The sequence below is a fragment of the Sparus aurata genome, chromosome 24, assembly GCF_900880675.1.
Source record: "Sparus aurata chromosome 24, fSpaAur1.1, whole genome shotgun sequence".
Lineage (NCBI taxonomy): Eukaryota > Metazoa > Chordata > Actinopteri > Spariformes > Sparidae > Sparus > Sparus aurata.
Genome location: NC_044210.1, coordinates 16,544,409 through 16,567,717, shown reverse-complemented (window position 1 = coordinate 16,567,717; position 23,309 = coordinate 16,544,409). Strand labels below are relative to the sequence as shown.

Here is a 23,309-nt window from a genome sequence, read left to right as displayed (position 1 = left end):
GGTGGTGCAGAACACTGAAACTTTCCTGACCCTGCAGGCTGTTATAATGATAACTACCCAAACTCAGCTGGAGCAACAGTTTCCTCATGACAGGAGCCGAGACGGCACCACTGAGCCCAGCTTAAATTCATCTATGCACTGCTGTTGTTATGGTAATGTGACAGGAATGTTCAACCTCATGTCATCTAACGTTGTTATTGGTCTGTTTTATATCTTCTGTTCACTTTAAACTGATGCCATAGAAAGTTGTTACAGTTTGTAAATTGTTTCACACTGAGGCAGAAATAAACTGTCAGTGATGATCTAGAATGTAATTACTCCAGTGTTGATAAAGATCCATGTCAGAACCATGTTAAGTTCAAAGTCAAGCACTTTGGCAAAAACACTGATTCTCCAGTTCAGGGAAAGAGTTTCTATGACAAAATTAATTAAATTAATGTATGTGTCACAGAAATCTTTTGAATTTGAGGTTCAGTATTTTCTGATCAGACATCTGATACAGAGTCTATTGTTATCATTAATATCATAACACAGCAGTGACGTGGTGGAAATTAGATTTAATGTTCATGTTTTGATAACCCTCTGCTGATCTTCATATGTTTTTATTATCTTCCTCTCTTCAATAGTAACTCTTGGCTTCAAGCTATGCTGCCTTTTCTCTGACCTGAACTGAACAACAGGAGGTGGAGTAAACGAAGCAGATGATGAGGTCTGTTTGTTTTCAAGGTGTTTCCCCGATGTCCTTCTGTCAGTCTAAACCGGCGGATACTCTATAATGATATGGATGCTGTTATCATGTGTAATGATTGAGATCCTGACCCACCAAACATCCTCAAAAGAGACAAAGTTACGTTTTTCATTCTAAATTACATAATTAGATAATTACCATCAATAAACTCGATGCTGTCTGATTCTGTCACTCGCGGGGATGGGGGCTGTGTTCTGGGGTAAGGTTAAGTGAAGTCTCTGTCTGGAGGGACTGACCGTCACAGAGATTTATTTTTCAACACAAACACTTGGTGAGTTAAAGATTTTGTTCAGTGACAGACGCTGTTTTTCAGGCAGAAATGTGATTTAGAGTCGGGAGGACGGACGAGACGACAAACGGGAGGACAGGCGCTTCTCCACGTATAACTGCAGTATTTTTTTCCTCATATAAGCTGCCAAAGACAGTTACAGTTACTATTAGGGATGGGCGATATGGCCTTTTACTAATATCCTGATATTTTTAGGCCATGTCACGATACATGATATATATCTCGATATTTTCCCTTAGCCTTGAATTAACACTTTGATGCATACAATCATGCCAGTATGATGATTCTATGTGTCTACATTAAAAAATTGCTCATACTGCATTAATATATGCAGATTTCATGGATTAAAGCAAAAAAAAAAAAATCTTTTGACTGAAATGTTTTTTCGAGCTGTAGCCAAGTCATATTCCCAATTTGTAATTTGTGAAACATGTTACAGGACACGTCACTTGACACGTACTGAAAAAATAAGATATGATTTACAGCCTCACCCCACACACTGTTCTCTAATGCAGACATCAAGTTTAAATATTTGACCAACAGTGCCATTTTTTTTGCCAAGCTTCCCTCAAGTTTTACTCTTTCAAATAATCAACCATCGATAGAACTTTTCAGTACGCTATTTTTCTACTTCTTCTTCTCATCATCATTATTATTAATTATTATTACTAGTGCATTGCCCGTAGGAAGCATGTTTTCCTATAGAAAAGTGGGAGGTTAAGTAGCTTTTTCATGGATGGCCAAATGAGGCTGTGTTTGAAGGTGGGACGTCAGGGATATAATTGGCTCACCTTAAAAACTATTTACCTTGCCTTACTTGGTGTAATTATTTTTAGCACAACCTCACATGTGTGACTGTACAGTTATTTTTTCATTTTAAGGTACTATATTAACACTATGGACCTAAAATCACAAAATAACATAAAATCAGAGTAGAAAAAGTTTGGTTTTTTACTGTGAAAACCACAAATATGTTTAATGAACCAATTGCATTAGTTATAATGCAAATATAATTGTTGTTTACTAAATTGGTGTATAAGTTTTTGAAATTTACAAAGCTATGTGAAACTATTAACATTTAAATGCAGGCAATGCCTCAGGCTCCTCAGCTCATTCCTGCCTGTTCCACATTCAGCCGTCTCCTCCTTGGTTTGCCTAACAACACGACTACACTACTCACTAAACACACCACACCAAATATTACATAACACACTAACTATACACTCCAAACACGCTATATGTCACAAATCTCTCAACACTCAAAACTCGCTATCTCTGTCGCGGTCTCCAACACATCACTGCTGCTGTCAATCATCCGCCGATGTCCCTCCACAACCAAACTTGCTGCTTGAACACTTTAGTGACAAAAGCACTATTTTACTGTTTCTTCATGCACCAGACACAAAGCAAACGTAACGGCAATGTTAGCGAAAAAGCGTGTTGCACATTATTTACCCTAAATCCAGTTTTGGACGTGCCGGTGTGCCCGCTCCGTCAACTCGGTAGGTGGGCCGTGTGGGTCGGTTAGCGGCTAGCAGCTAGCTAAACACGAACATCCACAGATTCCGATCCCACTTTGTTGACCGCGCGTCTCCGGATCTCCTCAGACCCGAACAGACTCGGTCTGGACTTGTTTAATCTCATTACAATCCACAACAGTCAGTTTAGATGAACAGAACAGAACGGGACCGAACCGCCTGCAAAATCCCGGTCCAGCTCGCGCCGCTGCAGGTATAAATCTACTTGTGACAAAAGCACATTTTTACTGTTTCTTCCTGCACCAGACATAAAGCAAACGTAACGGCAATGTTCGCGAAAAAGCGTGTTGGACATTATTTACCCTAAATCCAGTTTTGGACGTGCCAGTGCGTCCGCTCCGTCGACTCGGGCGGTGGGCCGAACATCCACAGCGCGTCTCCGGATCTCCTCAGACCCAAACAGACTTGGACTTGTTTAATCTCATTAATCCACAACAGTCAGTTTAGATGCACAGAACGGAACCGAACCGCCGGCAAAATCCTGGTCGAGCTCGCACCGCTGCAGGTATAAATCCGCTTGTTTCTTCAGGTATGTCGTGGGCTTGAGCTCTGCAGTGATTGGCTCTGGTGCGCACGTGACTGTGGTGGCTCCGGTGGACAATGCTCATGGAATTTGTAAAGCTTTTATGAAATAATGTATTAACGGTATCATTGCAGTCCAAGCAAATGCTAAATTGGACGCCACTGAACCACACAGCAGCCATGTTGAAAGTCTCAGGTCAGTCTGATCCTGATCCGCAGAGATATTTGACACACACACACATACACACACACACACACACACACACAGACAGACAGAGATTACTTGTATTATAATATGATTATTATTAATAATAATAATGTTTAAAGCGAGCCTCTTATCGTTTAACAGAAAAATACATCATACAAACAGTAACTAAATCAACTTTTGCAGCCTTGTCAGTCTGATGGCGAGTTATCACCTTTCTGTCATCACTAACATGCTGTTAATAATCAAAGAAGCTCTGAGGCTTTACATTTGTTCTATATGTAATAATAAAAGATTTCAGCATTAAGCTACAATCAGGCTACATTCATGATTTTGTACAAACTAACCAAAAACTTCGCATTGATCATTGTAAAGTTTCAGGGCGTTCCTGTAACCATGGTAACTCATGGTGCCAGAGGGGAGGGAGAGACGCTGAAGCCGTTTACACAGATACACTGCAGACAAAGTCCAGACTATAGTTGTTATTTCACACATGTAACACACAACAGGAGACTCTCCGTGTCAGACGAGTTCTCACGTGTTGACTAAACTCAAAAACTAATTGGTAACGTAGCAGCGCGACGAGTCCTTGCTAGCTAAGCAGCTAAACGCTAGCAATGCTCCGTGTTTATATCCCATCCTGTGTGGGTCACTACACTGTCATTGGTCAGGCGCACACACGCTGTAAACGATACCATTGGCTGTAGAGTGTGACAATCTGTCAATAAAGCACAGCCAACACTTGTTCTCCTCCGACCTACATCGATCTCATAAGTCGCCTCTGTGAAGTTTGAATGACGGAAATCTGTTGTAGCGACGGAGAACTTTAATCCATGCATACTTTACGTCCTCCCTCTTGTACCCAAACCACTGCCAGTCGATGAATCCTGCGTTGTTTTTCTTGGGAATTAATTCATAGCACCTGCTGCTGCTGCTACCTTAGACCTCTGCTGCTACATGCTGCCGGGCGTATGACGTTGCACGCACGACAGAATGCGATGTACGTAACTAGGTGCGTTTGTTTTATCTCTCTGTGCGGAGAGATGAGAGAGAGAGAGAAATACCTGTAGGTCAGTGCCCGCGACTAAAAGCAACTGCGTGACAATTGAATGTATACTCGAGTATTCACGATATAGTCATGTTCTACATCCCACAGAGAACAAGCCTCGATACATTGAGTATATTCAATATATCGCCCGCCCTAGTTACTATGTTACTTTTGTTTGGTCCTGTTATGTTGCTTTGTGGGACATTTCTCTTTATTGAGGTGAGTGAAGGACCGACATGCGCTGATCAGCACCAGAGCAAAATTTCGCCCCTCACAGCTTCTGAAAAATTCTCACAGAGGTGGAGGCGGAGGCGCAGCACTGTGAATGGGGCTACTGACTGTCGGTGGCTGCAGCAGGACTCATCATACCTGAGAGTTTCCAGTCTCCAGCTTGGATCCTCCAGTCGAGCAGATAGCTGCTTCACTCCTGAGTCTCCTGGATGATTGTAGCTCAGGTCTAGCTCTCTCAGATGGGAGGGGTTGGAGTCCAGAGCTGAGACCAGAGAAGTACAGCCTTCCTCTGTGATCAGACAGCCTGACAGCCTGCAGACACACAAAACAACACACATCACACATCAGCTGAGAGTCCTGATAATTCAATGCACATCTGTGTTTAAGGGTTTAATGTTTATAACATAATTATCAGAGGCAGAATGAAACCATCCCCACATTCCATGTGAATGGGACTTCTGTCACTCTCTCTCAACCCAACCACTTGAGACAGATGGCGGCCAACCACTAAGCCCGGTTCTGCTCGAGGATTCTGTCCGTTAAAAGGCAGTATTTTCTCAACACTGTGTTGAGTGCTTGCTCGTGGGGGACATGTTGGGTCTCTTAAATAAATCGAATTATATTAGGAGTATGATCAAGACCTGCTCCAATTGTTATGTTACAAAAAATAATGACATAAAATAATGAATCCTGACCTGAGAGTTTCAAGGACACAGTGTGGACTCTTCAGTTCAGCAGAAAGTAGCTTCACTCCTGAATCCTGCAGGTTGTTGTTACTCAGGTCCAGCTCTCTCAGACTAGAGGACTGGGAGCTGAGAACTGAGGACAGAGCTTCACAGCTTCTCTCTGAGAGGTTACAGCCACTCAGTCTGGATAAAGAATAATGAGCAGAACAAAAAAATTATTTCTATTTGGGTCAATAACAGCACATTTACTGCATTCTGAAGAAACTTCTCCACACTTACAGAGCTTTGTTGGAGGCTTTGACCACTGGCAGCAGCCTCAGAAGAGCCTCCTCTGAAGCAGAGTATTTATTCAGGTCAAACACGTCCAGATCTTCATCTGATGACAGTAAGATGAAGCCCAGAGCTGACCACTGAGCAGGAGACAGTTTATCTGTTGAAAGACTTCCTGATCTCAGGTACTGTTGGATCTCCTCCACTAGAGAACGATCGTTCAGTTCATTCAGACAGTGGAATAGATTGATGTTTCTCTCTGGAGACAGATTCTCACTGATCTTCTTCTTCATGTACTTGAGTGTTTCCTGATTGTTTTTTGAGCTACTTCCTGTCTGTGTCTGCAGACCTCGTAGAAGAGACTGATTGGTCTGTAGTGAAAGACCGAGGAGAAAGCGGAGGAACAAGTCCAGATGTCCATTTGCACTCTGTAAGGCCTTGTCCACAGCACTCTGGTAGAAACGTGTTGATTTTCCTGTGAAAACCTCAGACCACCAGGATGTTGACTGCGCTTCATCTGACAGCAGATTGACTCCAGAGTTGATGAATGTCAGATGGACATGAAGAGCAGCCAGAAACTCCTGAACACTCAGATGGATGAAGCAGAACACCTTGTCCTGGTACAGTCCTCTCTCCTCTTTAAAGATCTGTGTGAACACTCCTGAGTACACTGAGGCTGCTCTGATATCAATGCCACACTCTGTCAGGTCTGATTCATAGAAGATCAGGTTTCCTTTCTGCAGCTGATCAAAAGCCAGTTTTCCCAGAGACTCAATCATCTTCCTGCTCTCTGGAGTCCAGTGTGGATCTGTCTCAGCTCCTCCATCATACTTGACCTTCTTCACTTTGGCCTGAACCACCAGGAAGTGGATGTACATCTCAGTCAGGGTCTTGGGCAGCTCTCCTCCCTCTCTGGTCTTCAACACATCCTCCAGAACTGTAGCAGTGATCCAGCAGAAGACTGGGATGTGACACATGATGTGGAGGCTTCGTGATGTCTTGATGTGGGAGATGATTCTGCTGGCCTGCTCCTCATCTCTGAACCTCTTCCTAAAGTACTCCTCCTTCTGTGGGTCAGTGAACCCTCTGACCTCTGTCACCATGTCAACACACCCTGGAGGGATCTGATTGGCTGCTGCAGGTCGTGTGGTTATCCAGAGGCGAGCAGAGGGAAGCAGTTTCCCCCTGATGAGGTTTGTCAGCAGAACATCCACTGAGGTGGACTCTGTAACATCAGTCAGGATCTCAGTGTTGTGGAAGTCCAGAGGAGGTCGACACTCATCCAGACCGTCAAAGATGAACACAACCTGGAACTCTTCAAAGCTGCAGATTTCTTTGGTTTCAGTGAAGAAGTGATGAACAAGTTCCACCAAGCTGAACTTTTTCTCTTTCAGCACATTCAGCTCTCTAAAAGTGAATGGAAATGTGAACTGTATGTCCTGGTTGGCTTTGTCTTCAGCCCAGTCCAGAGTGAACTTCTGTGTTAAGACTGTTTTCCCGATGCCAGCCACTCCCTTTGTCATCACTGTTCTGATTGGTTCATCTCTTCCAGGTGAGGCTTTAAAGATGTCTTCTTGTCTGATTGTTGTTTCTGGTCTGTGTGGTTTCCTGGATGCTGTTTCAATCTGTCTGACCTCATGTTCATCATTGACCTCTGCAGTCCCTCCCTCTGTGATGTAGAGCTCTGTGTAGATCTGATTCAGAAGGGTTGGGTTTCCTGCTTTAGCGATCCCCTCAAACACACACTGGAACTTCTTCTGAAGGTTAGATTTGAGTTTACGCTGATAAACTGCAGCAAGATGTTCTAAATTAACACACAACAAAAAATATCATTAAGTTATTTATAAAGAAAATATGTCAAATTCCTTCCCCTGAAGATTCTTTATCATCAGACTTCAGTAAATGTCTCATTGATCCATCATGTTAAATCTTTAGAGAAATCCTCTTACTGCTCTGCAAACGGTCAGCCAGCTCCTCCTGCTTAATTCTCCTCAGGAAGTGAAGTGTGATCTTCAGAAATGCCTCTCTGCTGCTCCTCCTCTGCTCTTCATCCTCACCGTCCAACACCTCCTCATCCTCCCTCTGACTCTCTAAGCATTCTGGGTAATCTGAACTCAGAACCTTCTGGATCTTCTTCAGCTCGTTCTTCACAAAAGTGACAATGTTCTCCTCCAGCAGCTGAAACAGATTATTATATGAATGACAACTTTTAACATCAGATCCATGTTGGACAGATTCACCACTGGTCTGTAAAGTGCAGCATGGAGATTATTATGAACAGACTGGATGTAAAAGTAGTTGTTGTTCATGTACAGACCATAAATATGGAGTCCAGGTGCGTCTGATGCTGCTGGACAGACGGACCTCTGGGAACCTCTGAGCTCTCCTGGTCGACTCTGTGGAGGAATCATGAAGAATCAGTCACATTGTGTCTGTCCACTCAGAGACAAACACAAGCTGAAGGTCCTTTGAGTTAAAGTGTTGATGACATCATTGAATCAGATGGTTTCCTCTGACATCAAAGTGTTGGTCGTACTGCTGATCCCACTGTGAATCAACAGTCAGTCAGTTTACTGGGTTGGTTCAGCAGCTTGTCTGGTTTAGTCCCTCCAGCTCTTGACCTGTTTAATACTGTGGACAGCAACACAGCTAACATAAGGTAGCTGGATGCTAACTGTCCAGTGCAAATTGGTGCAGAGTCTCAATAAACTTGTATTCAATCAAGATACCAACATTGGAGAATGAAAAAATGATTCATTATGTCTTTTTGACACAATGAGCTATTTATAAAGATAATAATGAATTCATAATTTGTAAAAATAAGCAATATTCATGTAGACATGACTTGTTATACTTATGTCTAAAAATGCTCCAAGTAACTTTAGACATATTTGTAACAGTTTATTATTTTGGATATCTAATAAATATTGTAAAACAGTAAAATGTTCTGCCTTCATAACTTTTTCTCAAGTGTCCGAACTATATTTAAGAGATCAGAAAATAGGTTTTTTGTTTTTATATATATTTTATATCTAATTAGCTGATGTATCAGTTATCACAGTTTTTTACTCTTCATATGGGTTTCGGTACCGGCCCCATGAAGTCCTGATGGGTCGGGCCCTTGTAACATCAGATATAACACACAGCTCTTCCTCTCCTCAGCAGCAGGCTCAGATTTCAGCAGGAGGTGAGTCACTGCTGTTTGTCCACAGGAGGAACACTGTCCTGTCAGAGTTGTTTAGGGACGGACATGAAGAAATGTGAACCTGTCCTTTAATACTAATCCTGCTCTGACCTCCATCATCACTCTGAGAACATGAAGACCATCAGGACAACTGGTCAGACTGGATTTAATGAGGACAAACATCAACAGAGAGCAACAGGACAACAACTTACTGTCTGTCTGAGGAATGTGCTTGTTTAAAATTGATGCCTGCATCCTTTGACCGGTCACTTCTGAGGGACACACAGCTGGGCTCAGGTCCAGGTTCAGGTCCAGGTCCAGTAGAGGCTGGTCTCCTGTTGGACAGAGAAGAAGACCACCAGAGATGTTAATTCACTTTCTAGTCTTCAGACACAGAAGCTTCTGTCCATAAAATAGTGGAAAACATCAGGAATAAACCTTCAGAGAATATTGGACCAAACTAATTCAATAAAGTGAAATGAAGAGTTGAAGACTGGTTCTATTGGGCAGCTTTCTAAAGTGAGAAGATAAATTAAACTGAAGAAGAACGAAGCTGAAAATAAACATCAGGTTTCAAAAAACATCTTTCTCCACAGTTAAAACATGAATCAGTCACATATTAATGTTATTAACAGCTCACCTCTTTACAGCAGGAGCTGGTTGTCCTTTAAAATCAATAAAAAGATCTATTGACTTGTCACTCTTGAAGGAAACACAGCTGGGCTCAGGTTCAGGTCCAGGTTCAGGTTCAGGTTCAGGTCCAGTAGAGGCTGGTCTCCTGTTTGACAGAGAAGAAGACCACCAGAGATGTTAATTCACTTTCTAGTCTTCAGACACAGAAGCTTCTGTCCATAAAATAGTGGAAAACATCAGGAATAAACCTTCAGAGAATATTGGACCAAACTAATTCAATAAAGTGAAATGAAGAGTTGAAGACTGGTTCTATTGGGCAGCTTTCTAAAGTGAGAAGATAAATTAAACTGAAGAAGAACGAAGCTGAAAATAAACATCAGGTTTCAAAAAACATCTTTCTCCACAGTTAAAACATGAATCAGTCACATATTAATGTTATTAACAGCTCACCTCTTTACAGCAGGAGCTGGTTGTCCTTTAAAATCAATGAAAAGATCTATTGACTTGTCACTCTTGAAGGACACACAGCTGGGCTCAGGTCCAGGTCCAGGTCCAGTGGTTTTAGAGGGAGGGCCTCCCTCCTCTCTGTCCTCACACTGATTCATGCTGCTCATCTCACACACACTTTCATCTGGAGAGGAAACACAAATCATTCATCTGCACATCAACTGAACATTAATTGACTATTATTCATTTCAACCATGAACATTTAAACATAAAACAATTATTTCTCAACAAGAAGTATAAAGTGACCTTTGAAAAAGAGAGAAAGGACAAAATGTTTGAAACATTCAACAAATAAAATGAAAATGTTAAAAACTAAGATGAGCTGCAGAATCACACAGCGCAGCTCCTGATTGGTAAGTGGTTATCAGTGGTTTAATGGACTAAATTCAAGAGGTGTGAAGCAAAGATTACACAGCAACACACACACCAATGAAATTATTATTCCAAACAACGTTTGGCTCCAAGAAACTGTCAAGTGTTCTCCACAACTTTTGACATCTTAAAGACCAAACGGCACAGAGTCTTCACTTGGCAGGACAGGAGGGAGAAACTGAAAACTAACTATTAATTAAAGTCTGTCAGACAAATATTTGCCTTTAAAATGTCGTGGAGTAGAAATATAAAGTTGCATAAAAAGAAATATTAGAGCCTAAATACAGTATTTGAGTAAATGTACTAAGTTTCAATCCACCTCTGTTGATAATAATCATTTAAAACTCTAATAGTTTCTATTTATTAACATATTTACTGTTGTCTGAGTTTGTTCATAAATATTTCACTTGAATGTATTTAATGTCAGAAAAACATCAAGAAAAATAAAGACACTGATGTATTATTATTATTATTATTATTATTATTATTATTGTTGTTGTTGTTGTTAATAGACAACCAACACTTTGCTAGTGTGCTTCTGTTATTACATCTAACATGATTTTACCTGCATGTGATAAATTAACTGCATTCATTTTGAGTTCAGGGAGAAAAGTGTCTCGACATCGAGCCTAAAAATGATTTCTTGTTTATGTGAAAATATATTACATATATTCATATATATGTGATCAATAAAATATTAATGCTTGTAAGAAAAGAGTTGTCCAACATGTTTTTTATGTAGTGAATCTTTTACAGATTCTGCTCGTCATCTTACTCTGATACAAAGAGCAGCGATCTGAGTTTAACCTCATGTGTGACTAAATGTGTTACAAGCTCAACAATATAATATAATATATAATATAGACCTATGTCACGAACATTACACTTGTTTACTTTATGATTGCGAGTGTGCTTCACCTGTGTGACGTAACTGAGGTCTGAGGTCACATGACGTAACACACCGTGGAGTAATAATATGCATAATGAGAAGAAGTTAAGCTTCTACAGTGAAACTCTAGATACTCAAAGATGTTTAACCAAGGTAGTTAAACTGTCGTCAGTCTGTGTTGGCTGTGTTTCAGTAAGTAAGTAGGTTTCGGCACAAAATGGCGGATATTCTTATCGGCTGTTGTTTCTCCTCCGTCGTCCCGAGTTTAAACTTAAACGATTTCGTCGAGAAATAAACAACGAGCTTCACTTTTTGTGCTGTTTCCGGTGTAACAATGAAAAGTAGAGCTTGTGTTAGCGAGTCTAACATGTCAGATTCATTACATTACCTTCAGCTGGAGGTTCAGACGGAGAAAACTATCTGCAACACACCTGTCAGAGAAAGTGAAAGTAAACTGTGAGGAGGAAACAGCCAGAGAGGCGTGTGACTGACTGGGAGTCTTCCTGTTAGACTGAGGGGGCTGCAGCACGACCCACAACGAGCTAACACATGCCGAATTTACAAGAAGGCCCAAATAATGAAGAATCAGTCACAAACAGCGTTTCAGGGAGTTTATAAAGTGTCTCCTAACTGAAAAACTCACTAAATGGAGAGATTTCATCAGGGAGTCTGGGGGTTGACATGTTCATCCTGTTAGTGACGTCACCACAGAGGATTTCTGGGTATTGAAGTTGTTGGTCGTTGATCTGTGAGTGTCCTGTGAGACAAAGAGAAGACACTGAGCTGAAACAAGGCGTTTCTTCTTCCACAGCCAAACTGTTACTGATGTGAAATAATGCTGAATATTCAGTGTGGAAGTAAAGAAAAGTAAAGATCACATCAGAAGTCTTGGCAGAATGTTTTCACAGCTGATGTGGACACGATTCATTATTAAATATGTCACATTTTCAATGAATATCCTTGAATATATTTGTCTGTGTGATTTAGCTGCTGTGATAAAAAACAAATGTGTTTTTATCACACTGGAACAGAAAACCCTCAGACTATACAATCTGTGATGATGCTCACCTGGTTTCCACCTTTTTACATGGCAGCAAAGAAGCACGAGATGGAAGCAGAATTCAATTAAAAAAATTTAACACATGTTTTAAAATGCTTTCTCCACATATTCCTAACTATCTGAACCTACTTGTTAATTCGGCAAGGATTATAAATACAATATAACCAGACTCCCTTAACAAATCGTCTGTTTATAAGAGTTGTTGAGTGAGGAGAAACTTTATAGAATTTGTGAAACAGCTACAACAAATCCTAAATCATTGGTGCCTTCTTGTAAATTCGGCTTTAAAATGCAAAACATTAGGATGTTTATTTCGCTGTAAAACGTGTCAGTTTCCACCAGCCTACATTAAACAGTAACTACTGTGATATGAGCTACTTCTTAGTCATGTTGAATATAAAAGCAGCTTTGTTATAAGATCAGTTCAGGGCTGGATGAAGAGTCAGAGCTGTCAGACTGAGAGCGCAGGACACGAGATTCACCACAAGAGGGAGCTAAAGGGCAGCAGAGCAGAGGAGAAGCACCAGGAGACACAAAAACATACTTTAATAAATGTCTTTGACCTGTTTCACTGTTTTCTGTCACTTTACTCGTTTATATTTTCTTTTTATGTGTGATTTGATTCGGAAAGTGCTCCATGAATTATCATCAGGGGGGTCGAAAGCCTTAATTTTTCTCCTTTTTGTTCATGTTCTTATTTTTCTGAGTTTAAAATGATCCTCATCTGTATCTACCCAGAGCTGCTGTCAGATATTAAAGGGTAAATTCAACTGAAAATAGGAATTCAGTCCTAGTCTTTTCAGCTCCGTGCTGATGGAGAGTCAGGTGAAGTGTCGTAGTCCACAGAACATCTCAGGAGCTCAATTAAACTTTGCTGAATTAGTTATCAGAACTTCCTGTTTGCAGTGTGCCTGTGGATATACACGCTACTGTCACCAGATTACTTTCATACTGATGGAAACTTAAAAATGTCAAGTTTCTGAGGCAAGCAGTTCAAAGATATCTGAACCATTTGTCTTCCACATTAGTGAAGGGCTGGGAATCCTCAGTAACCATGGTGACCATGCCTCATCCACATCAGTCTTCCCTCCTGATGACAAAAAAATGTAGTATTCAATTACAGATGTCATTAATTAGTCACAATTAAAATATAAATTAATGTTGTAGTTGTATGCCGTCTTATCATTGCATCCTAAAATGGCTTACCTGAGTTTGGTCCACCTTGGTTGGTCTCCTTGTTCTCATGTAAGGCCCCATAATGCCTCAGCATAGAGGAGGTGTTGTTGTATCCAAGTTCTTTGGAACACAGACACTTCACCTTTTAAAATACCAGACATGAGAAGAAAGAAATCAGAACAAGGGATATGCTGTGTTGCCACATTTAGTCATTACTGTGTATACATTATGGGAGATCAGCTCAAATTGTTCCCAGACAGGGAAAATCTTTTCTTTCTCGCAGGTTCCATCGTAAAGTTAAATGACACCTGAATAGGTCACAAAGAAAAAACAAACTGCACAAAATGTGAGGTAACAGGGGACCTCCATTGCATTTTGTTGCCCCTTAAATTTAGAATAGAACGCCAAAACCACGAAACAGTTCCTGAATCAGTCACGTGGTACGGCCGGCTCGTGAGGCTTCGAACAAACCTCGATACGCGCTTCACAAATATCTTCCTGGACTACTCGACACAGAAGACACATCACTACGAATGTCACACTGAGGAACAAAAGACCGTCTGTGTGGCAGCAGCTCAGCTTTATAGGCTACAGGTGGCTGATCAGGTGCACTGCAGTGGCCCCGCCCCCGGAATGTACCATTTCTGTGGGGGAGTTTGATTCTCTTTGAACAAATCCAGTTCCAATGCCTCAATTCATTGATTCAATCAATCAATCAAAGATTTTAAAGTTACTAAAATTTCCTCCCAGTAAAAGGTCTGAACCTCACAAAGTCCAGCTTGTGTCTTACAGTCTTCCCCACATTCAGTGTTCAACACTTGTACAGTCATCAACCAGATATTTTACCAGAAATAGAAGTCGTCACAGGTGAATTAATTTAAGGCCTTTATTTCAAGTTAAAGAAAACAGAAGCCTCAGTATAAAAGCAATAAAAAGTGCAAACAGAGCTCAGAATAATCTTTTTTACGCTTCAATTAGACATTTCAAGTGAAAACACGTCAACATATTCAGAAAACAGTCAATAAAAAGTGCAAACAGCCTTTTCTCTTTGAATATCTGCTTCTTTTCTTTGACTTGTCTTCCTGAGAGGAATGGGCATGTGATGGTCCTGCCACTGATTTCAATCTTGGCTGAATGGAGTCGCTGCCGTTCTCATGCAGATCTGTAGGTGTTCACCTGTGAGCCTGGAACCAGACTTGTTCTTCATGTTGTTGACGGTGGAAAAAGCCGACTCACAGCCGTCAGTGGGTCCAAACGTGGTCCAGGTGTGCAGTGCTGCTTTGGTTAGACCATGAAAACAGTGTGCAGCAGCCAGAAAGCAGCAGGTCAGTGGCCTCTAAATGCTCTTCATGCATCACTTCCTCACAGATCAATGAGCTCCAGCTGCAGAGATCCCACATGAGCCCACCTCAACGTCTGTGTCACCTCCTGTGAAAAGTTCTGTGATGAGGAGAGGATTGTGGGTCAGCAGGAGGAGCTGCTGCCCGAGGCTGAAGCTGTCAAAGCTTTTACTGAAGTTTCCACTCAGCTTGTGTATGAAGTCAACACAGGGAGGAACATCTCTCTCAGACTGAGTGTGTTCTGCAGCTTTGGGAAGTGTGTTCACTCTCCTTCAACATCTGCTGTGAAAATGTGCAGCTTCCTGTGGAAACATCCAGCAGCTTTCATCCAATGAACCACTGAATGTTTCCGGTCCTGCAGCTTTAACTTGAGCTCATGAAGGTGTGATGTGATGTCAGCCGACACAGCAACCGTCTCCATGTTGTGCTCATCTTGCAGAAACAGTGAAATCTGTGTTGCTGTCTGACTCTTGAGCTGCTCTTGTTCATGACTTCAGCGCACAGAACAGTGTGATGGATGAGACGGTGGTGAGCTCTGAGATCAGGGTCGTCTTCTCTCTTCCCACCATGGCAGGGGCTCCATCTGTGGTGATGAGACCACCTGGTTCAGATCGACACCTCTCTGTCTCAACATCTCCTTTATTGCTGCATATATGTCCTCTCCTCTCGATGTGTCTCAGTGGTGTTACAGACAACAGCTCCTCACAGAGCTCTTTATCATCTCTGGGAAAAGATGGAAACCTTTTAGAAACAGGTGAGCATCATCAAAGATCATCTAGACTCTAGACGATCTTTGATGATGCTCACCTGTTTCTAAAAGGTGAAACCAGGTGTTTCTACTGACAGAGGAGATCATTCCGGCTCCGTCTACTTCCTGCTAAGACCCTCAGACTATACAATCTTTGATGATGCTCACCTGTTTCTAAAAGGTTTCCACCTCTTTCATTCTTCCATCCTGAGTATTTTCAAAGTAAAAGTGATCAAACTCTGGTTTAACGTGTCACATCTGTTGTCAGAACGGCAGAAACACTGAAAACAATAAATAACATGAAGTTAACAGTAGAAAAACACCACGTCAGCAAAATTAGACATTTTAATGAATATATACATAATAATACAGACTCGTTTGGTTGTTTTGTATTCTAATCAGCTGTTAATATTCTGTTTCTGTAATAAAACATCCTGATAAACAACCTGTTTTTACATCCACCTGTTTATTATGTCCCCATGGAAACGTTCAGATGAGTTTATGAACACGATCACAGGTTTTTTTTTTCTTCTCATCATTATAAAAACACATAAAACAACCAGAAACATCAACATGTGAGTGACACACATCTTGTTGAATAAAGCTTCAGAGACGTTTGATTTTACGTCCTGAATGTTTTTCAGGTTAAAGTGTTTAAATATAAAAACTGAAGTCGTATGGAAAAGTATGACACGTGTTATTTTCAGAACATCAGTAAACGACAGAGTAAAATAAGATATTTAGATGTTCTGTAGATACGGGTCGCTCCACACCGACTGACCCAGGACCTGCCAGCTCATGTCACACATTCTTTTTAAAGACATTTGTGTTGAAACTTTTGTTCAATTCATGACAACTTGTAAAATCCAAATAGTTGTTTTGTCTCAAATTTCACCAAAATCCTGAAATTGAGTTTAAAGAGTCAAAGTTGAAAAATCCACAAGTTAAAAAGTATTTGGAGTTCAGCTGCACGATCACATTCAGTTCATTTAAGTTTCTACATGAAGTGTTCTGGAGAAGCGGGAAAAGTTCTGGATTGTGGGTGAGTTGGCTGGTTGGAACGACCCATAATCACTACATGACTTATTGATTCACACACATGTTGAAGCATTGAACATATTTGGTGAGAACTTAAAGTGTTTAACAAAAGAAATGAAGAGAAAATGAATGATTGAATGTGAGTGTTAAACAAATGAGTCACATACAGATTGATGAGAGTCGTCAGGACAGAAGATCTCTGAGTCCCACTGATTCTGTGCTGCCACCTGCTTTCATTTCACCATCAATTCATGTCTCAGCAAACTTTTACACTCATTCTGTTTTGCTTTTATTATTTATTTGTTCCTTCTCTAAAAGAAAACATGTTTAAGCTTTAAGAATATTAAAAATCTGTTTTAAAAAACGTCTTTTATCCTGAAACAAGTCAGAATAATGAAATAAAAAGAGGAGTTTAAGTTGTGCTCGCTGTGCTGCAATCACACAGAATAATACTTGTTTCAGATATTTTCTAAAATCAAGTCAAAGTTTTTGTTCTTCACTCGATTTCTGATGCCAGGAAAGAAAGTTTAAAGGAGCAGTCTGTAGTTTAGTTGAAGAAACAACAACGAGCAGACAAAGATCTTCATCAGCTGATCAACAAACTAAATAAACAAACTTTATACTGTTTCACTGTGTTTATATGTGGCGGACCCTGCCACCTCTCTGGCTTCAAACAGTGTTCTGTTGGAAAAAAATTGTCTTATTACCTCATTAATATTGTAAATATTTGATGTTCTTATATTGAGCTACTTTAGCAGAGGAGAAACATTTCAGTGATGCTGTGCGACATCTTTCAGTCTGATTATAAACTCGTCAGCTGATCGTTTCACAAACAAGTCAGATTGAAACAAAAAGGAACAATTTGTACAAGTTTTGGACTCTTTGCTCTGAACATCAACGTTCAGAAGCATCAAACATGAGCTCAAATCTCTTCAGCACTTGTTTAAAAACTTCATCAGGACAGTTTAGTTTGTGATCTCTGAAAGTGTTTCAGTATTTCATCCGGCTCTCAGACTTCCAAACATCTTCAGCCAACCGGCTCAGACAGAGAAAGACTTTTCTCACAGCTGTTTAGTTTCACGGACCAGATTCAAATCCAACAAACGTCCTGAAAATACAGCCGGACTTCAACAGCCACAAAACACATGAGAGAAACACAATGATTGTCATTAAAATGTGTTTTCTTCTCATATAATAATCACACAGAAATGAACAGATGTTGTGCAGTTTATCACGTCACTACAGGACATAATTACATGTGTTAACCAACACCATCAAACTTTTAGTTTCATCATTAGAAACACATGAAACAAGTCAGAGTGTTTCAGGTGGAGTGTCGAGTACATTTGATCAGATTTTACTGTCCATTCACAACTTTGTTCACAATGATTCTTTACAATTAAAGCTGCAGACGAGTCAATGTTTTCTGTTTCTTACATTTCACTAATAGTTCTGGATTTTATTGGAACAAGAGCCAGAATTCAAAACAACACATGACAGAAAGTACAAGTCAACGCAATTTACACAATTTAATGGAAGAAGTTTAAAATGTAAATGAAGAATCTTTTCAATCAGTTTGAATCATTTTGTACAAAGTTGACTGATGAATTTATGACAAGAAGCTGAAAGATTGATGTGACTGTGATCCTGTACAGACTCAACTGTTCAGCACTGACAATGTTTCTGTGACAGGAGGAGACTCTGCACACTAAACACCACACAGACACACTGAGGAACCAAAACTGGGCCACAGAACCCAAATCCAGGATAAAGAGGTTCAGTGAATGTGGTGTTGAAGGTGTGGAGGTGGATCAGTGAGTCAGAGGAGACTCTGTAGAAGGACAGAGTGCCAGCAGGACAGTCCACATACACTGCTACTCTACCAGAGGAGGAGGAGGAGGAGGAGGAGGAGGAGGAGGAGGAGGAGGAGATGTCTGTTCCTCTGTTATTGTGACAGACATAGTAACGACCATCATCAGAGCACTCCAGACTCCAGGACTGATCATTGTATCCAAACACACAGTCTTTACTGTCTCCTTTCCTTCTGATTCTTCTGTAACTCACTGATATAGAAACATCTCCTCTCCACTCGACCTCCCAGTAACAGCGACCAGTCAGACCAGTTCTACACAGCAGCTGAGGACACCCGGACTCAAACCTCTCTGGATGATCAGGATATGACTGATCCTCCTCCACACGTGTCATCTTCCTGTTGTTGTCAGACAGTTTGATCTTTCTGTTGACTGTGTTTGTGTCGACTGTGAGCTCACAGGAATCTGATGGAGAGAAAAAGACACAACACAGCTGCAGTTATTAATGTGTCATCAGTGTGATGATGACATCACAGATGTGAATGAGTGATGTCACAGTGTTTTCATGAATGAAAGTAAAAAGACACTCACATCTCCACGGACCTGGTGTCAACCATCGGACTCCAGCAGGCTCCACCCTGAAAGGAGGAGGGGGGTCAGAGCAGCACATCCTCTTTCAGCATGCAAACATGGACATGACATGACTCTCATACACAGAAACACAATCTGTCCATCAGGCTGCTTCTCCCTGTTCTCCCTGAACCTCTTCACCTCTGCCACTCTCCTCACACACTGAGAGTGAGCCACAGGATGTTGGTGTGTGTGAAAGAGGACCGACAACATCTGAGAACACACACAAACCTCCTGTTGGATTTATCACTTCATCTTTATTTTATTGGATGTTGTTGCTGTTTCCTGTGGGCGACCTTACGCTTGCTGTTTGATCCAATGTCAACTTGTGCTTATGTTTCTATATTATAGGACTTTTGGATTTGGACGTCAGAACTTTTGAGGTCCGATTCCTGTTTGAAGCTTGGAGGGCTTTTCTGAATCTCAGCTGCACAGTCTGCTTTTTGTTCTTGCTGTGTTTCTGCTGCTTTGTTTTACTGTGCAAAGAAACAAATACAATTTATACGTAATAAATCAATCAGAAAACATTGGACGTTGGTTCCCGACCTCTGCCACAAAACCAAGTGACAGAGACTCCCAGACTGTTTCCCTCCAGAACCTCACAAGTGTCACTGAACATGTTTGTGATAGAAACAGTTTCATGGTTTCATGTGTTGACATGTTCATGTTACTATAGTTTGGTGCTGGATTGATATCTGATGTATATTACAGCAGCAATAGTTACTGTGAGGCAGGGATGCCAACTCTCCCAATTCACGCGGGAGACTCATGATTTTTAACCCCATCTCCGTCGATGCTCCCGGTCAGTAACATCTCCCGTTAATCTCCCAATTTTACAGTGAAGGAAACAAGTAAGATTGTGGGGGATATTTGTCTCAGTATCTGGCAACCCTAGCCTGCCTGCACGGATGAGCAGGGGTGTCATTCTTCCAGATATTTTCGGCAATCTGGCTTTTCAGACCTGAAAATGCCCTTGAGAATCATGCAAATCAGTTGTTTTCAGGTATTGATAAACATAATGTAATTTGATTTTGATGATGATTTTTGTAGGTATAATATTACGGGCGAATGACGAATTTAAGTGGCACACAGTGAAAGCACTACAGTTATCTTGAAACCGATTATTATTGTCATTATTGCTATTTGTGTAATTTCTACAAGTCACCGTTTAAGTTGAGTGACTGAAATCCTCATCATCCTATTCACAAGCTGCAATAGGCGACTCATCGCACCAGGGTGAAGTTAGTTTCAGGTTGGATATTTGGCAGATATTCACTCAGGTCGCAACTTTACTGAGGTTTGCCCAGTGTGAGCAGCAGGAGGACGGTTAGCTCACCTCCAGAGCCTCGCACTGAGCCACTGGAGACTGATTTAGGGACTGTCATTTAATTACTTGGCATAAATATATTAATACAAAACCATTGCAGTTTTTTCAATATCTTCCATGTCATGTGACCCAATGACTCCAAACCAGCAGCAAATTGTATAAGTCAACTTGATGAATGAGACGCAGTTCTTTCTATTGTATTTTAGTGCTTCCTCTGTTTTATCTGAATATTAATATGCAGAAATTATGATTTCTTTCTCAATAGCTTCCGTGTCATGTGACCCACTGACTTCTGAAAAACAATGTTAAAAAAGTTCTCTTATGCTCAAGAGGTTAACATATGTTCAAGCATCAATGTCAGTTTCTACACTATTGTGTCTCATGTCTTAGACTTTGATTCTGAAATTCTGAAAATGATTTTTTTTTTTTGAAATCTCACCAGGGTCGAAAGGGTCATTTTTCAAAATTTTCTTCTGGGGGTGGGCTTGCCCCCGGACCCCCCTACTGTTGCTTGGTTACCGACTCAGAGCACCGCTGCTATAAAAAAATGTAGAGGAAACACTGACTGTGTGGTTTAAAATACCAGGCAAGAAATGATGACAACCCAATGTTGGCAAGTACAGTGAGGAGAACTTCATGTCATGTTTGACAGCAGAAACAATGACAGAAAATGTCTCTTAGTCTGAAATCTGCTGTGGTGAACATGATGTGTCCAGATGTGACCAGAGGAACATCTGACTATGAAGCCAGGAATCTGTCTTTCTTTCTGTCTGTCTGTGGTTCACATGTCTCCAGACATGTTAGCTAACGTTAGCTAGCTAGCTAAAAGTTCAAATGAAGAAGGACTCAAGTGATTAACGGCTGTTAGCTAGCTAGCTACTTCAGAACCCCTCACACATTTTGTTACACTTTGAGACAACAAAAATGAGCGCAGGTGTATTTTGCTTATTCTTGTTGACATATTATGTGTTTACAACTTGTTTGGAGTCCTGTTGTGGTAAATTCAGTGGGCCACATTTTCCAGAAATTCCATCACTCTTTGCAGCTGTGAAGACCCTCATTTCAGATAAGGTCACAGAGAGCTCAGGCTATGAAGGTGAAAGTGAATATGAGGCCAGTGTTGCTCTACAATCACCACCTCCTTAACCCACATCTCCCAAACCAACATCAGTAAGTACATTTTTGTAATGATCAATTAAAAACATAAAACATTCTGTCACTGGTGATTTTCTTTGTTTTTATTCCTGTGTTTCTTTCCTTCTTACAATTAATTAGGTGCAACTAGGGAATGAGACTCCACCGGAGTGTCTGCTCATTGTTGGGAGACTGCAAAATCACAACCCACAGTGAAAGGAAAGGCCCGCACCCTTCTGCTGGGCCTGTTCAGCACTGATGTCCTACTGAAGTCCAACCTGACGGGAGGGGTCAACAAGGTCGGTCCATCTGCAGAGAGACGCAGCCTCTGGACCCCAAGAAGCTTAAAGCTTTACTCAGTAACACAGTAAAAAAAATGTTTAATGGATTAATATATTTTGCTTAAGTTATTGTAAATGTTAAAGGGTAACAAACTTCGGATTATTCACTGCCTGTGTCTACAGACACCAGCGATACAGCCCAGATGTGCATTTTTATTGGATGATGTTTACAGATATGACTGTAAAAGAGGAGCTGTTAACATTACTGCTCTATGAAAGAACACACGTGGGGAGAGGACATTTTTCAGTCATTCAAAGACTTTCAGGAGAAAACCAGCAGCAGCTCCTGGTGTGTAAACTGTGCAGTATTGACGGCTGTTTGTCACCTATGTGCATTACTGCTGTCAATGTTTATGTGCAGCACCAAGGGTTACATTACTCTCTCAATATCAGTTATGCATTGTGTTATATGAAGTATACTCAGTGTATGTATAAATAAAGAGATGTTTAGTATTTTTATGTAGGTAGATCATTTCGACTGGTCATTTTGAAAGTAGCTCACAAGCTAAAACAGTGTGTGCACCCTGCTCTACAACGCACAAATCCTATAATATATTTTGATGGTCCTCTGTTCTGTTGTGACGATAAAACAAATAAGTTTATTTGAACTGCATTATCATATTATTTCAGTGAGGACTCATAAGTGACTACAAATAACTAATGTTACAGAAATCTGTTTATGTTTTGTGACACGTTTCTGGATCTTTTTTTTAAATGTACATGTATATACATCGGTCGATATCTTATATATAGATATATTATATAATATCTGATTTTTAAATCACCAAATATTTGTATCGGTATCGGCCTTAAAAATCCCTTATCGGTCGGGCCTTAATCCTCAATGATCTTTTATTCTGAAAGTCCTTCCAATAATCAGACTACGGCAGTCTACAAAATAAAAGCTGCATTTTTCAATCAAACCTGTATCCATCTGCAGCGTCTTTCACGTTTGTCTGCAATAATCTAGTTTTCACATGGCGCTTTAAGATACAACACTGGGGCCGAACAATCAACAATCAACATGAGCTGCAGACTCTTGATGATGCTCCGTCTCTGCAGCATGATGCATCTTATAATGGAGACATTTCATCACCTCTAATACATTTATGTTGCTTTTACAATTTGTAAGTTGTTTGAAAGGGAACTGAACAAGACTAAAGAGGAAAATGTAAGAGCAATGTTTTTTTTAATAAAATGCTGGACATGTAAAAAACTAAAAGTCTGCTTTTGTGTTTTTATGTGATTAATGCGATCTTCCTGCATTCAACACTTCCTATAAATCTTTCAAAATGAAGGTCCTGCATTATGTAGTTATTGAAAGCTTTATTTTGAAGCAGCAAAGTTAGGAAACATTGGATTTCCACCAGCTGCACTTTAACAGACTCCAGAACAGCTGAGAGTGAAACTGAGTCAGCAGCTACGAGCCAGGCTGAAGTAAATTACAACAGCATTAAACCAGAGGTCCACCAACTACTGTAGAGAGCTGCAGCTCTGCACAGGTCACATATCATTTAATCAAGGAGCAGATGATTGATCACTGAATGTCTTCTGTCATTGATTTAGCTGGTGGTGCAAAACA

The 23,309-nt window shown here is 40.7% G+C and overlaps 1 protein-coding gene across 1 annotated transcript in view; it reads right to left on the bottom strand.

Moving 5' to 3' along the window:
* The window catches only part of LOC115576511 (NLR family CARD domain-containing protein 3-like), a gene marked incomplete at both ends in the record, with an annotated part of 105,287 nt that extends 95,819 nt beyond the window's left edge, over nucleotides 1-9,468 (bottom strand). Inside the window, 5 exons of the mRNA XM_030409048.1 lie at nucleotides 5,547-7,341; nucleotides 7,487-7,715; nucleotides 7,855-7,933; nucleotides 8,934-9,025; nucleotides 9,391-9,468. Of these exons, the coding sequence (XP_030264908.1) occupies nucleotides 5,547-7,341; nucleotides 7,487-7,715; nucleotides 7,855-7,933; nucleotides 8,934-9,025; nucleotides 9,391-9,468 (2,273 nt within the window). The remainder of the gene's footprint in view (nucleotides 1-5,546; nucleotides 7,342-7,486; nucleotides 7,716-7,854; nucleotides 7,934-8,933; nucleotides 9,026-9,390) is intronic.
* Between the last annotated feature and the right edge of the window lie 13,841 nt (nucleotides 9,469-23,309).